This window comes from Crocuta crocuta, unplaced genomic scaffold (genome assembly GCF_008692635.1).
Source record: "Crocuta crocuta isolate KB4526 unplaced genomic scaffold, BGI_CrCroc_1.0 scaffold225, whole genome shotgun sequence".
NCBI lineage: Eukaryota > Metazoa > Chordata > Mammalia > Carnivora > Hyaenidae > Crocuta > Crocuta crocuta.
Window position 1 is genome coordinate 1347243 of NW_027530408.1, and position 15031 is coordinate 1362273.

Genomic DNA, 15031 nt, shown 5'->3' on the forward strand with positions numbered 1-15031 from the left:
ATCATGAGACATTAAGGAAATACAAATCAAAACCACAGTTAATGCCACTTTACACCCAGTAGGATAATACCAAGTTTTGGTGAGGATGTGAAGAAATTGGGACCTTCATACGCCACTAGTGGAAATATGAAATGATGTGGCACTTTGGAAACCAATCTGGGAGTTCTTTGGATGATCAAACATACGGTTGACCTTATGACCAGCCGTTACTTGTAGTTAAATACCTCACAGAAATGAAAACATACTCACGCAAAGACTTGTACACAAATGTTCACAGCAGCTTTTTTGTTTCTTTTAATTTTTTTTAATGTTTTATTTATTTTTGAGAGAGAGAGAAAGTGCAAGTGCGGGAAGGGCAGAGAGAGAGAGGGGGACAGAAGATCCAAAGCAGGCTTTGTGCGGTCAGCAGTGAGCCCTATGTGGGGTTTGAACTCATGAACCGTGAGATCATGACCTGAGTGAAAGTCAGATGCTCCACTGACTGAGCCACCCAGGCGCCCCAAAGCAGCATTTTTCATTAGAGCCAATAAGTGGAAACAGCCCAGTTGCCCATCACCTGATGAGGTGAACAGTCACAGAATACTATTCAGGCATAAAAAGGAATGAAATACTGATGCATGCTTCAACATGAATAAACCTTGAAAATATTAGACCAAATGAAAGGAGCCAGTCACTAAAGTCACATGTTGTGTTATTCCTTTTATATGAAATGTCCAGAATAGGCAAATCTGTAGAGGCAGAAAGTAGATTATTGGTTGGCTCTAGGATCAGGGGAAGGGAGGCGGGACGTAAATACATTTCTTTTTGGGGTGATGAAAATGTTGTAACCATGGACTGTCATGTTGGTGTACAACTCTATATCAAATTATCAAATTGTACACTTTAAACAAGTGTATTTTATGGTGTATGAATTATATTTCAGTAAGGAAATATATTTCAACAAATAAAATTTCAATAAATAAAATAAAAGATATAAATTAAATATAAACAAGTAAATCAGTTTCTCAGTTTTATGGGACTATTTCTTATAATGCAGGCTAGCATCTTAATACCCAAAAAGCTGCAAAAAGCAGCTCTAGGAGGACCCAGAACAGTGTAATACTAGTACACATTTTACCACATACCTTTTCACTGTAATTAGACCAACAATCTGTATACAGTTTCAGGCTGCACTTGGTTCATCAGTTCAGTGATGTACTGTTTGAAGGCACTGTCGTTTTCTTGTGAAAGTTTATTTCTTCTATTTGAGGAGATTAGGGACGGTGTGACATTGCTTTACCACAGGCCTACAAATGGTTGACATATTTAAGCACTTGATGAATTGATTCCAAGTTTCCATTTTTCACATTACGATAGGAAGCTAACTGTCAGTTCTTCCAGTTTCTCCTCTCTTGTTGATACATAAAACCTCAGGAACAGCAGACTGTTACTGTTCATTATTCTTTCCTGACTTCTTTTTAAAATTGGTACTGGAGGAACTGAGAGGGTTCTTCTAGTAGGATATTTCTTGCTACAACCTGTAACCTTTTCATATAGTAGAGTTTTTAACTGTTTTAAAAGGATGGTGCTAGGAAGCTTACCTGTTGGCACTAATTTTTAAATTGCTTCCTTTTCCATCACCGAAGGGGAAGAGGGCCTTAGTAATTGGCCTGCTCTTGTACACAGTGAATGGAAGCCGTATGGGTTGGAAATGTCAGCTTCTGCTGTATCTCTAATCCCAGATGGCAGGTGAATTTGTATCCGGGATTGAGCAGTTTTATGCCTTTGCCAGCTTAGTACTCCACCCCTGGGACAAGAAATAACCACTCACTTATAACCCACATTCCTTCCAAATGCTCGTCTGTATTCAGAGGCCATTCATTTTTTTATTAAGTAATTAAAAAGGACAGTTGGACCCCACAGAAATTGCTTAAGAGCAGTAGGGAGTAGTTTTAAATAACTGTTCCAGCAACAGCTCATTTAATACCATCTGAGCTGTTATCAACTAAAGAACAATTGTAATGTTAAATTATTTGACTCAAGCTATTTTGATATGTGAATGTCAAGACGTAAATTAGCAGCTGGCTATTTGAAATAAGGAAAGCAACATAATTCTTGGTTTCTTATAGTCAGCTAGACTGACCCATTATCTTAGCTATAGATACCATCAGTTAAAAAGGTTCCCGAACCACCTGAAATGTCAGAAATAATAGGCCCTCTCCCCACCTCACATTTCCCCGCAATTCAGTTTCTCACAGCAATCCCTCGCTTCTCTAGTTGACTTTTGTTACCGGTGGGAATAGGCTGAGGTGGGAGCCTGGGATGTCTATCCTGGCAGCAATGCTGTTGGTTTACTCACTCTTTTTCTGTCTTCATTTTTGCATGCCACTGCTCCTGCCTCTTACAGCCACAGTAGAAGCGGTAGAGGCCCGGGAAGGTATGGCCATATTCCTGTGTTAGATGTGATCATATGTCTGTCTACTAGTTTTAAAGAGCTGTGTCAACATTTGAAATCTTCTATTATTGCATCACCAGGACTGTAACAGTGAGGAAAGGAATAAGCATTTCTACGCATGCTCACAGAGTGTTTCCTTTGTGTCCTCTACTTGTGTTAATTTAAATGACCCTCTCCACAGCTAAAAACCTCTCTGGGCTCTATCAGTTTTTGTTTTTCTATTTTTGTAAAATGTTTATTTCTTTATTTTTGAGAGAGGTGGGGGAGAAGCAGAGAAAGAGGAGAGAGAGAATTCCAAGTAGGCTCTGCAGTGACAGCACAGAGCCTGATGCAGGGCTCGATCTAATGAACCTTGAGATCATGACCTGAGCTGAAATCAATCGACTGAGCCACCCAGGTGCCCTTGGGCTCCGTCAGTTTTAATGCAATGGCTGAAGCTTAAGCAAATGGTCATGAGGGATCAAGTGGTTTAATCCGGTAGCCCCTCCACATAGAAGTGATTTCTGTTTGATTACTAGAGACTCAAACAGGTCAGCCTCTTTATCTAATGATTCTAAAGGATATCAAGAGCAGAGGCAAAAGTAGATACGGATTTAGTTTGGATTCACTTCTGAGGTTACCCTAAGGCAGTCAAGCTAAATTATCTTTGTTTCTAAGAAAACGAGTTTCAAGTAACAAATCATCTATGAATCTGACAATGGAAATCTTAGGAACTGATAAACGTTTTATAAATTTAATTGTTCTGTTAAGTAAGAGAATTCAAAATGGGAATGCCTTTTCTTGGTGATACAAAAGTTTTATTGGAAGGAAGATCTCCAGAAGCTCTTTTTAGATGGCTTTTAACTTATGTTCAGCTCCTGGTTGTGCAAGACAAAAAGCTGTCCTTCCAAACAAAAAGATGAGCTCTTATTATTACTTTTTTTGTGGCCAATACAGTGTTTGTGCTAAAGTTAACTACTCTGTTTAACTTGCTCTACTATCCTAGTGTTGCCTTTTTTTCTGACATTAAGCATGTTTTAGACCCATAAGAAACCCTTTCTCTAATGTATTGTGGTTAAGAACGAACCTGTTAGCCATTTGTCAGGTGTGCTTCTGCCAATTAATTACACAGGGCTTCTGTGAAAGGTACTTTCACAGTTTCAGCTGCCCTCTGGGCCCGAAGGAAGCAGTAGCTTCAGACCAGTCTGATTCAGATCACAGATTGCCTATTACCCTCACCAGATGTGTGCTCCAACCCTGTGTGGCGCTCTCTAGGAGGCTGCTGTGTGCTAAAATGCTTTAAGATTGTTGCTTTGCTGCCTAACTGAGCTCCTCCCTTTCCTGTTTTCCTGTAGCCATCAGAGGGTTTTCGCTTCAGCATAGGATCCGGAGTTTTGAAGAAGCCCGAGGACTGGACCGAATTAACGAACGGATGCCACCCCGAAAAGACAGCCAGTACCCTGATGGGCCAATGAGATTGCTGGCACAGTCCAACACTGCGCACAGGAGCGACAGGGCGAGAAGAGCCAACAATGACACAGAGCCCTGCTGTGGCACAGGTGGATCCAAAACTTAAGAACAAATTTTATTTATTATTGGAAAACAAAACAACTTAAACAACTTAAACCTGGAGGTGCATTCATATACACTTTGCATTTATGCTGTAAGAAAGGTGACCATTTTATAAATTGTTTTTAATTTATGTTTAATATATATAAAAAGTGCATTTGTTTTGTTTTTCCCTTCCTAATTTTTAGGAACTGATCTGATTGTCTGATACATATGTGAAGTACTACAAAGGGGACCTTCCCCTAATAAAAGGGCCTTGGAAACCTCCACCCTGGGCTTCTGACTTGAACTAGCCAGCTTTTTCTCCTATTCTTTTGAAAGGTGATATCTTTCATTTCAGACTAATAATAGTTTTTCAAACACAAGAGGGTTTTTTTCTTTTCCCTTTCTACAGGGTACTATTGAAGAAGATTGCTTGGATTTCACTGGCTAAAACTTCTCTTCTTATGGAAAACTTGATTATAGTCAAACATCTAAGTAAATAACCCAAACCCAGTGATTTTGAGGGCCAAGGAATGTTTTCCATATAACCTACTTTCTTCTGGACTCTCAATTCCTTTGAATATGTTCTAATATGTTCTAGTAAGACAAAATAGAAACCAATGAGAGATTTTCTGAGAATTACTCAAAATCTGTTCTTCCAACCATGGGCATGGTTGGTTTAAATTCCCCTTAGAATTTTGGAGGTTTCTTAACTGTTTGCAGATCCTTTTTCTTTCAGTTTTGAAGCCCAGGTGATTTACTCAAGTGCAAAGGAAGCTACATTTCTAAATATTTTATAAATGTTCTCTGTAGAACTTACGACAATAAGAGATATTTGTGTCCTTCTATGCCATTGTATCAGCTATTATGTCTGTTCTCCCCATTGTCCTTGTTTTCCTGTGGCAGCAGTTTAAAAACCAACTGGGGTAAACGAAACTGACTAGGGTAGAATGATCCCCTTATGAACTGAAGTCTTGCTAAAGGGCTTTGGATGAGTAAGGATTTCCTATTTTCTGTATGAATTACTGAGATGTTTCTCCACCTTAAACACTCATTAGGTTGAACTGTATGTCAGTCTCCATCAACATATCTTGGAAAACAAAAACAAGTGTTCACATAGAGCGTTTGAATAGTCTTCTCTTAGTTTTTCAAGTAACACCAGTGAGTGAAAGAAATTTCAGTGATCCTTGGGCTCCCATTTTTGGTTTAGCCTGGTGACAGGTGCCATGGCATAATACTCATCCTTCAGCTTTGCAGTGAGTGTCCATGCCTGGGCAATACTACACCAAAGTGCACATTTACACAATTCTTAATATCATTTGGGATGTAGAAGTCCAGCATTGAAGCAAGCACCTGAGAGAGTAGTACTTAATGTTGTAAGCTTAAAGGACACCAGAAACCTTTCTAAAAAACAAAACAAAACAAAAACCCATAATTTGACTAGAAGAATGAGGATTTAGCCCATCTATCTCTGTTTCCCTGTACCTTTTGCTAACAGTTCCCAGTTTATGACAGATCAAACTATTTTGGGCTTGGAATCTGATGGCATGGATTGCTGTTAATAAAAAGGATAGGAAGGATAAAAGACCTCTTACTGGATTATGAGTAAAACCTGTGAAAGGAGGGAGACAAAGTCGAGTAGTTCCCTTTACCAACTGTCATTTCTTTATATTCAGAGAGGGAATTCATCACCTGCATAGCCTCATACTCCCCCTCCCCCAGTCCGACTATAGAAGGGACCCCGGTTTTGGAAATCTCATCTAATATGAAGGTCGTGCCACATGACAGATTTGATGGATGGGAGTTCCTTACCCCTTTCTCCTTTTCTTCTAGCTGAGGCTGTTATTACACATACATAATCCACAGGAAGAAACCACTCTTTTTTAAAAAAAAAAAAAATATTTTATTTATTTCTAGGAGAGAGAGAGAGACAGCGTGAGCAGGGGAGGGTCAGAGAGAGAGGGAGTCACAGACTGAAACAGGCTCCAGGCTCTGAGCTGGCAGTTAGCACAGAGCCCGAAGAAACCACTCTTAAGGGCTTCAGTCAGCAAGCAAGTAGTGAAATAGTTATTACAAATCCTTATAAGCAAAAAAATACTGTACTAGTAAAAAGGATGATTATGTAGAAGTGTCTTCATTATCTTCTGAAAAACAAGTTGTAGAGTAAAGAAAGTTTCCTTGGCGGAGGGATGGCAAAAGACCTATGCATAGAACAACTGAGGGTTACTAGAGGGCAAGGGGGGTGAGAGGTGGGCAAAATGGGTGAAGGGGAGATATAGCCTTCCAGTTATGGAATGAGTAAGTCATGGGAGTAGAAGGCACAACCTAAAGAATATCCTCAGTGATACTGTAATAGCATGTAACAGGACAGATGTAGCTACACTTGTGGTAAACATAGCATAATGTATCTACTTGTCAGATCATTGAGTTGCGCACCTGAGATGTATCATGTGTATCGACTATACTTAAAAAAAAAAAAAAAAAAAGGTGGGGGGGATGTATTTTACGGGTACCCTGGGAGCTGTTGAGGGATCAGCCAGAGGGGTAAGAAGTCATGATTCAAGAAAAATCAGAGTTGAAAATAAAGCAACAAGGAAGTTAGGTTTGAAAATTCAAATTTTACTGAATTCTAAAGATAAAGGTGTTTTCTTATGTTCTGTAGAAAGCTGGGGTGTGTGTTTCAGCAGTTGAGAAAGTTGTGTGGTAAATGTACATCTCTGTGATACAGATAGCTTCTGAAAGTGAGACTGTCAGTCTATACTTCATATGTATTTGCACCTATGACTCAAGGTGGGTTTTTAAAATTTTTTAATGTTTTATTTATTTCTGAGAGAGATAGAGAGAGAGGCAGCATGAATAGGGGAGGTTCAGAGAGAGAGGGAGACACAGAATCCGAAGCAGGCTTCAGGCTCTGAGCTAGCTGTCAGCACAGAGCCCGATGCAGAGCTCAAACCCATGAACTGTGATCATGACCTGAGCTGAAGTGGGACACTTAACCGACTGAGCCACCCAGGTGCCCATCAAGGCGGTTTAGAAGGCATGAGCCTTGGAGAAGTATATCTATATCCATATCCATATTCATATCTGTATGTATACCATGGGTATATATGGATATAGATATATTGTGATACCAGGACTTGTTCTTCACTTGACTTCATTGGAGGGTTTTAACATGCTTTCGAATGTTTTCATCTAAACAGTAGCTCCCAAGATGGCTGGCTGCCTGTTCTGGGTTTGCCTAAGGCCATCATTTCAAACAAACATTTTAACTGCTGTCAGAGCTCTGCAGTATTCCCATTTTCAAAGCGTCTTCTGTTATATGAAATCGTCCCCCTGCGTGTTCTAAAGATACTAAAAATACTTTTCTCTTGTTCTCCTTTACTAAAAGGTCCATAGGGACTTATTTTCTTCAACTTCTCTCATCTGGGGAAAAAGAGAAAAAACATTCCCTACTCTTTTGTATACTTTACTGAAATATCATTTTAAAATGGCAGTTCCCAAGGACCAGTTTTTCCAATTGTGTTTATGTCTACATCAAATGAATTCAAATCCATCAGGTGACCATTTTTTAAAATTTAAAAACTCATCTAACACAAGTTTAGAACATACATCCTTTTTAAATCTCTGTGTTCTGAATATTTAAGAGCAAAAACAACCCAGTAAGCCAAGGGGTGTGTGTGTTTAATGGAATACTAAAACAAAAGCAGCCTCAGTTTCTTTTAAAACCTCAGGGCAAACACTTGGTGGTTATGGGTCCAGACATTGCTGATCCACTGGCCTTTTGTGACCAGATACTGTCATGCTCTGAAGGGCTTGATCTGGCTCCTTGCCTAGGGATAGAAAATGAGACTCTCCAGGAACATTGGTAAATTTTATCTATATTTACATTGCCTTTTCTGTTTCTACACAACAGTTGCGGTTCAGTGAAACAAGGTCCTGTCAGTAGCAAAGATCTGATTTCGTATCCTAATAACTTAGGTATGACTTCCTGATACTGTTCAAAATAGGAAAAGAAAAAAATCCTTCCATTTGTTTTGTCAACAGAATATTATTATTTAATATCATTAAGGAGCAAGGGTGAGGGGGGTTAAAATTAGATAGCTTTGGAGCCCTTCAGCCTTGTCATTGTCCCACAGATTCTCTTCTAAGTCATTGTAAAACAGAAAGTTTGAAGTAGCTGCCCTTTATAAGAAGAACATTATAAACCATGCTTACATGACACAGCTGGGCTTACTGCTCATGGTCATTATTCCAGAGTCTTGTCCAGCCTCTCTGAAGGAGTAAGGCTAAAATCACTTCCCTCCACCCTCCTTTGTTTAATGTAAATATTGTAGCTGATCTCCAGAATTTTTGACTATACTTTATAAATATAAAATTCAAGTGCTTGAGAATTAACCATTTAAGTTAAAATCATTTATGAAGATCTTGTCCCAGGTTGATTAATTTATAGTTTTTCTTTGTATTACCAGTTTTTTCCCCTCCAGTTTTTCTATTGAAATGTATTCCTCAACCCATAAAGACTTGTTACGATATCATTCTAGAATCCCCAGTATTTATTATTGTTGTTATAGTAACAGTGGAACCCAAGTCTTTTTTCAGAGCATTATTCAGTTTTTCACACCAAGGCAGAAATGATTTCAGAGGGAAGGTGAACCCAAAGCCCCAGTTTTGGGGGAGACTCCAATTTTGTAAATCATTTGTAGTTATAACAATGGATAGATACCACCTTGCTGGCACCTGGTCCACAGCTTTCCCGAAGTCTGCTGTAAGAGGGAGTAAAGGACAGCCTGGGGGCCCCAACAAGAGCCAGAGGAGGGTCTGGATGACCTGGAGGGTACTTCCAAAGCACTGTGTTGCCACAGTCCCTCTTAAGCACTGCTGTGATCAAACGCTCATAGGAAAGCTAGAAGAGAGAGCAGGTGTGTATAGAGGAAGAAAGGTGTATAGTTGAAAAACAGGGTTGTTATCCTTGAGTTGTGCAGTTGTGTACTGTGTTAACAGTAGAGCTTTGTGCCATTGACAGTGTGAAAGAGGTAACCTGTGTTACTCTGAGACTTGTGACCTGCCCTGCCCATGTCTAGCCAGCCAGAGTGAATGGGGACAGGGTTAGCTGCCTTCATCTATGCAGTCACAAAGGTAAAGATGATACTGGAGAGGATATTCCCTCCCGGGAGGCCTTGGCCTAACACCCCAGCAACCTTGGCAAGGCTTGCTAAATAACACCTTTGTCTGAGACAGGGTTATGCGTCTTCTCCCCTTCTACACCCAATGACAAGTCAAGGTGGCTTAAGATCAAGAAGCAAGGACATGGGTGTGGACCATCCCTCCGAGCAGCTCTAAAGTAGGGCCATGCACACTGCCTTCCTGTAAGTTCTTGCCCAGATTCCTCTCACTTCCTGACATAGCTATCTCCAAATAACTTGTTCTGTTCTGTTTTGCATGTTAAAGTGGAAGTGCATGTAACAAGGACTACCGCAGGTTTTGATTTGAGGCAGTTAAAGACACATTTTTTTGGTCTGTCAGAGAACCTCTTTGAAGATGCCATCATGAGCGCCTTACTTTTCCTTTCTCAATGCACTGTGACCAATAGTATTTCTTCCTTATAGAAATGTCAGCAGGCATTTTCCAAGAAAGGATCCTGGTTTTGCTTCTTGAGGTGGTCAGACATAGGAGAGTAGCTGGTGATGTCATTTTTTAAAAGGCTCTTCTGAATGATAGATTATGTGCTTGTGTTGAGAGATTACTGGCTTTTCCTTACTTTCGGTTATGTTAAAGAAAATGGTGGAAATGTTATTTATTGGCCGAAGTGAACAAGTCTTTTTTGTGACCAAGAAATTAATTTGTTAAAACTTTCTTATTGTAAATTGGAAGTCATCTTTAAAAACAAAAAGCACTGTTAAAATTAAATGATAACTTTATTGGCTTCCTGTGTCTTTATTTCCTTTATTTCCTGGTAGAGGCACTTATATTTGGCTCTTATCCATTTAATAATTCCAGAAGTCAAGGGAAGGCCTGGTGTTTGATGTCTGGTCTGGTTTCTGATGAAGGAATCTCCTCACAATAAAAAAGACCTCTTTCTTTCACCTCTTCAGCCCTTCCTTTAGTTTTATATAGGCTTTGGTGGCTGCAGTGTACTCTCTGACTCAGAATCCACTGCCTTGCCCCAGCTTCCTTCCCAGCACTCTGCCCATCACTAACTCAAGTCCCAGCTCCTTCTGTGGCTTCTCTGGCTGAGGCCACTACTTGTAGGACATCCCAGAAAATGTACAGTCTTTACAAAAGATATTAAAAATAATTTTCATTGGAGTAATTTAATAACTCTGCATATGATCCTAATAATAGACCTGAGTTTCATCTTGGGAAAAATCAAAGGAGCCAGAGAGGTATTGAACGTGGAGCTGGACTAACGAGAAAAGGAAGTGTAAGACCAGCCTTCTGATTCCTCTGAAAAGCAGAAATACCCCGAGGTGCTGTGGACTCAGAAGGAAAAATAAATGGAGGATTGAGGGTAGGGAAAGCACCCAGGGCCCTTGGAGAGGAAAATGCATCTGAAGGAGTTTCATCAGTTCGGGCAGTTGAGGCAGAAAGTCTAAATCCAGGCCCTGCCAGGCCTAAGCAGCGCAGTTTTACCTTAAGTGCGGCCACGTCGAGGGCCACAGTGCACTTTACAGGCCGAAAAACAAGCCCAGGTTTCTAATTTCGAATAAGCTGGGTATGCATTTTGGGATCTTTGTTATTCCCAGTAGCATCCTGACTTAGCAATGTCCTTATACCGCAGCTAAACCTTTAGTAAAATGAGGCAGTGTTTGCCCTTATTTTCAGAGTTGTGGAAAAAAATTATTTAAAATCCTGGAAATTAACTAAAATGCAAACTCATGTTTACCTCCCATTACATGTAGACTCAATCCCTGCTTTGCCACCTGCTTTACGTAATTATATGGTCTTTCTGGTTTTTCTATCCTGATTTGCAGGTTTTAGGGAGAAACTAATTAATGTTGGTCTAATAGATTAATAACAGTGGGAAATTAGACCATCTTTTTAATGTTGGTGCAGTTCAGTGGAGGGTTCATCACAGAATTCAATTCAAGGGGTGGGAAGACAAAGTTCTACTTTGTTTGAAGGCCAGTGGACACCATAAAATTGTGCTCTGATCAGCATATCAACCGTCTTATCTTCCTCATCTCAGTTTACCTGCACTAGGAGAGAAGGTTGATGTAGACCTAGTTTTCCAGCTCCTGGTCTGTGTGCCCTTCTTTGTGGCTGAGTTAACTTGGCTGGATTTTCCCTCTGAGGTCATCATTTATTTATCTGTCCCTTATAATATCTGCTTTCTAAAGAGCTGACAGCCACTTGCTTGCTCTCTCTTTGCTGAGAACTAAAAGAGGTCCATCCAGCTCAGTTCTTCTCAAAGGCACCACATCTGTGCATGACACTTGTTCACTCATCTCTAAAAGGAGGGAGAGAGAACAGTCGCTGATGTGAATATAGACTAGACAGTTGGACAAAGGGGTGAGTTCTCCCACAGCCTTTGGGGCTGGGATGGCACTGACTCGGAGGACCCTGAATAGATGCCGCCTGTTCCATTGTGTGTGCAAGGGGGGAGGTCTGTGCAAGGCAGGCCTGGAAGCCTCCTCTCATTCCCATGAGGGTCCACTCACTCCCGCCAGTCGCCCGGCCCCAGCACTGACCATATTTGACCTGCGGTGGGTATTTTTTCACTCTGGTCTGCTGGCTCCATTCCCCTGGCAGGAAGAGAACACTCTTCTGAGAGCACAAATAAAAAAAAGTTACTCAAAGCCTAACCAAAGAATATACTAGAGTTTATGCCTCTGAAGGAGAAGAGAAGGAATAGCAGATACCCTTCCTTTGCCTAATGTGGGAGGTCTGAGGCACATGGCCAGGAAGCCACTTAGCTGCTCAAGGGTGGATCTGAGTGTGACATTCAAATGCCAGGCTCCCAGTACTGGATAAGGATCCTCCTCGAGAAATGGGACCTCAAGTGTGTGTCTTCTGGGATCCCTGACTTCTTTTTTCCCCACTTGAGAACTAAAACAACACTCTGCTCACTTACTTACAATAAGAAGCTACTGAAGGGCTCTTTCCACATGCTTCCTCTTGGTGACACAGGCTGGTTTTCAGAGTGACCCATATTCCTGTATGAAGAGCCACCTTCTTCTTCCGAGGCTCCATGTGAAAAGCCACATCTGTTGGGAGTCTCTTGGCTACTCAGGGTCGTGGGCATGGACAGATCCCTTTTGACATGGGTGCCACAGGGGATAATTCACAGAACAAAAGGTGGCAGGCTCGAGGATCAGGGTGGGGGGTGGGGCATACTCCTGACCAGGATCAGATAGCTAGGAAAAACATAGTAGTTATGTAACTGTGTTTACTATGGCTCAGGTGACTCTGAGAAGGCAGAGGCAGCCCCCTGACAGAAGGCAGTGCCAGAGACTGGGAAGAGTCACAGGGAAGGAGGTCCCTATTAGCTAAGGGAGTCACCAGAGGAGACAGTGTATTGGGATGAAAAGAATTTCTTTGTTGTTGACAACAGCCGGCCACCTGGGACAACCTTCTCTATCCTCAGCCTCTCCCTAAACCATGCCAGCCGTCTGCAGGATTGGGCCAGCAGCAAGTAGAACTGAGGTTGGAGGGAGGAGCTGAGAAATCAGACACCTGGTTCTTGGCTAAATCTTTGGACTTTGCTACTCCCTCCGAAACCACCGCTGACCCTTAATCTTCCTCTTTTCCTACGAGGGATTCTTATCCCCAAATGTGGGCAGAAAAGGAGCAATCAGTCAAGGGTCCTTATGCTCTGTGCTCCCCCCAGTGTCTCCTCCTCTTTGCTGTGAGGCTGGATGGCCACCAGGGAACAAACCTGCAGGGATCCTATTATAGCTCCTCCTTGGTCCAAGCACAGGGCCTAAGGCTCAGAAGAGTGATGTCCACTGGCTCTAGGGCAGAGCCGGTTCTGACCTGAGAGAGGCGATAAGCCCAGCAAGAGCATGGGCCTAAGTAGACAGGTAGAGAAGTCAGAGCAGCTCGGGAGAAAGGCTCAGGTCTCCAGTGGGACCTACCTGGCCTCCTCCTACAAAGCTGTTTACTGGACTCCCTATTCCCATAGAGATGAAACTGCTAGCTCCTGATGGCTACCTCCCTTTGTGAGAAACAGGAAGTAAGGACCTTTGTCAGCTCAGCTGCACCGTCTACATTAAATATTTATCTTGGAGTCCAGGTCAGAGCCCTAGAGAATAAGAGACGCTCGCTGCTGGTGAGAGAGGGTATGGCCAGGATTTCTGGAATTGGAAGATCTTCAGCTTCACCATCTTTGGAGAACAAGGAAGAACATGAAAGAGACGTGGGCCTTCTTAGTCCCAAGGATCCTGACAGGTGGGAAAAAATAACTGGTGACAAGGGAAATGGGCATAGATTTTATTCCTGAGGGAGAGAAGAGGATGGGGCCCAGGGTGGGTAAGCAAGTATCCAAGCTTTAGGGGCAGGAAAATGCGCTGCTGCCTGTCCTCAAGAAGTCCCAGAATGCTTTCTGCAGCTGTCTTCTGTGGGCAGGGGCTACCCATCCCGTCCCTCCCCTCAGCTTTCCTGGAGAACCCTAGATTGTCGGAAGGGGCCTTAAAAGTGACCCCGTTTAGGTGCCTGTCAGGGCAGTAATTGCTTTTATAAAGATGCCCTGTAATCATCGATAGACTTGGAACCCCTGTAATTATTCTAAAAGTCCTTCCTGGGAAACCCTGGATCTGCTTCCAGGTATGCACCCAAGGGCCCCCCCACTTCGGCCAGTGCAGTCAGTTTCCACGTGGCAGCCCCGCAGACACTGGAAACTAGCCAGCATGCCTGTCTCTCTCAAGCTTCTCCACAACCTAAACCATCCCTCCTTCCTTTTTCACATGCGATATTGTTTCAGGCTGGTTCACCATGCTGGGATAGAGCTTTTAACCGAACTGAGGAAAGATAAAGCTAATAGCATCAGTAATGGTGGGATTAAAAAAATTTTTTTTTCATCTTTTCTCCATTCCCTCCCTTCTCAGCTTTTGAGTTGAATGATGTGCTTGGAAAACACTCTAAAGTGCATGGTGGCCTCAGGGCAGCAATCTTACACCCAGTAGGCACGCATAAATGTTTTCTTATTTTTACAATTGATCATTGATTACTCCCAAAATGGATCCGAAATGGCCCAGTGACTGCTTGCTTTTGGGTTGGTTTGGGGCCTGGGGTCCCAGAGACAAGCTAAGGGCTAAGAATTACTCCGGTCTTTCCATTAGCAGTAAAATCCACACGCTCTGTGGGGACACAGAGGCCTGGGGAAGAGGGGGATGAAGGGATGGCCAGAGGGGTAGGGAGCCAATGGGCGCGGGCTCTTGGGACTGGTGTCAGAGCCTCGGGAACAGCGGAAAAGCAGCAAAATCAAAACAAATACGGTGTATGGGAACACCAAGACCCTGGTAACCCCATCCCTGCCAAAGGGACCCCGCCCTCATCCTCTTCAGGGGCGCGGCGCGCCCCCGGGGCAGCTCCCTACGGCGGATTTCCTCCCGCTGCTGCCCTCGGGCGGTGCTTGCACGTGTGTGAGCATCCGCCCATTTGCTGGTGCACGCGCGCCTGTGTGAGTGGGTTTGTTTGCACACGCCTGGACGCGCGCTTACGAAAGCACAAAGTCTCTCTCCCCAAGGAGGGAGGGAGGCGGCGGGACCTTAACTCGGTTCGCTGAGCCACTCCACTTGTTGGGGCGCCCTTATCTCGGCCCCAGCCTGTCTGCATCTTGGTCCTGTCTCTGAGGCTGCTGGCTCGGTATCAGTTCCTGGCTTGACCCGGGATCTTTAATCATTCCTGCCCTCTGTCCTGGCTCCGCCGTGCAGGGCTGCCTTCCCACAACGCTGGAAATGTCGCTGGAAACTCTGAGTGGCCCTCGCCACCCCACCCCCTCCGCCCCGACGCCAGCCCTGCGGTGGGGGCTGGGGAAGGCAGCTGGGAAACCAGAGCGGGCTCCCCGGGGACCCTCGGCGGCCCCTCCCGGCGCCGCCCGCGGCCGCCCGGCCCCCTCGGCAGGGGGGC

The 15031-nt window shown here is 43.3% G+C and overlaps 2 protein-coding genes and 1 long non-coding RNA gene across 4 annotated transcripts in view; 2 read left to right on the forward strand and 1 right to left on the reverse strand.

The window, feature by feature from the left end:
• The window catches only part of PPP3CC (protein phosphatase 3 catalytic subunit gamma), a 102591-nt gene extending 92704 nt beyond the window's left edge, over window positions 1-9887 (forward strand). The window contains exons 13-14 of one of the 2 annotated variants that reach the window (XM_077766608.1): window positions 2387-2416; window positions 3769-9887. In XM_077766608.1, the coding sequence (XP_077622734.1) occupies window positions 2387-2416; window positions 3769-3989 (251 nt within the window). In that variant the 3' untranslated portion in view covers window positions 3990-9887. The remainder of the gene's footprint in view (window positions 1-2386; window positions 2417-3768) is intronic. The other variant, XM_077766609.1, reaches the window with a different exon arrangement.
• LOC144233620 (uncharacterized) lies at window positions 353-2563 on the reverse strand. The gene is made up of 3 exons (XR_013335716.1): window positions 2339-2563; window positions 1125-1286; window positions 353-728 (listed from the first exon to the last, which is right to left on the reverse strand). It is a non-coding gene; the product is annotated as an uncharacterized LOC144233620 (long non-coding RNA).
• Window positions 9888-12483: 2596 nt separating the features above from the next.
• The window catches only part of SORBS3 (sorbin and SH3 domain containing 3), a 25514-nt gene continuing 22966 nt past the window's right edge, over window positions 12484-15031 (forward strand). Inside the window, exon 1 of the mRNA XM_077766610.1 lies at window positions 12484-13351. Within this exon, the coding sequence (XP_077622736.1) occupies window positions 13107-13351 (245 nt within the window). The 5' untranslated portion in view covers window positions 12484-13106. The remainder of the gene's footprint in view (window positions 13352-15031) is intronic.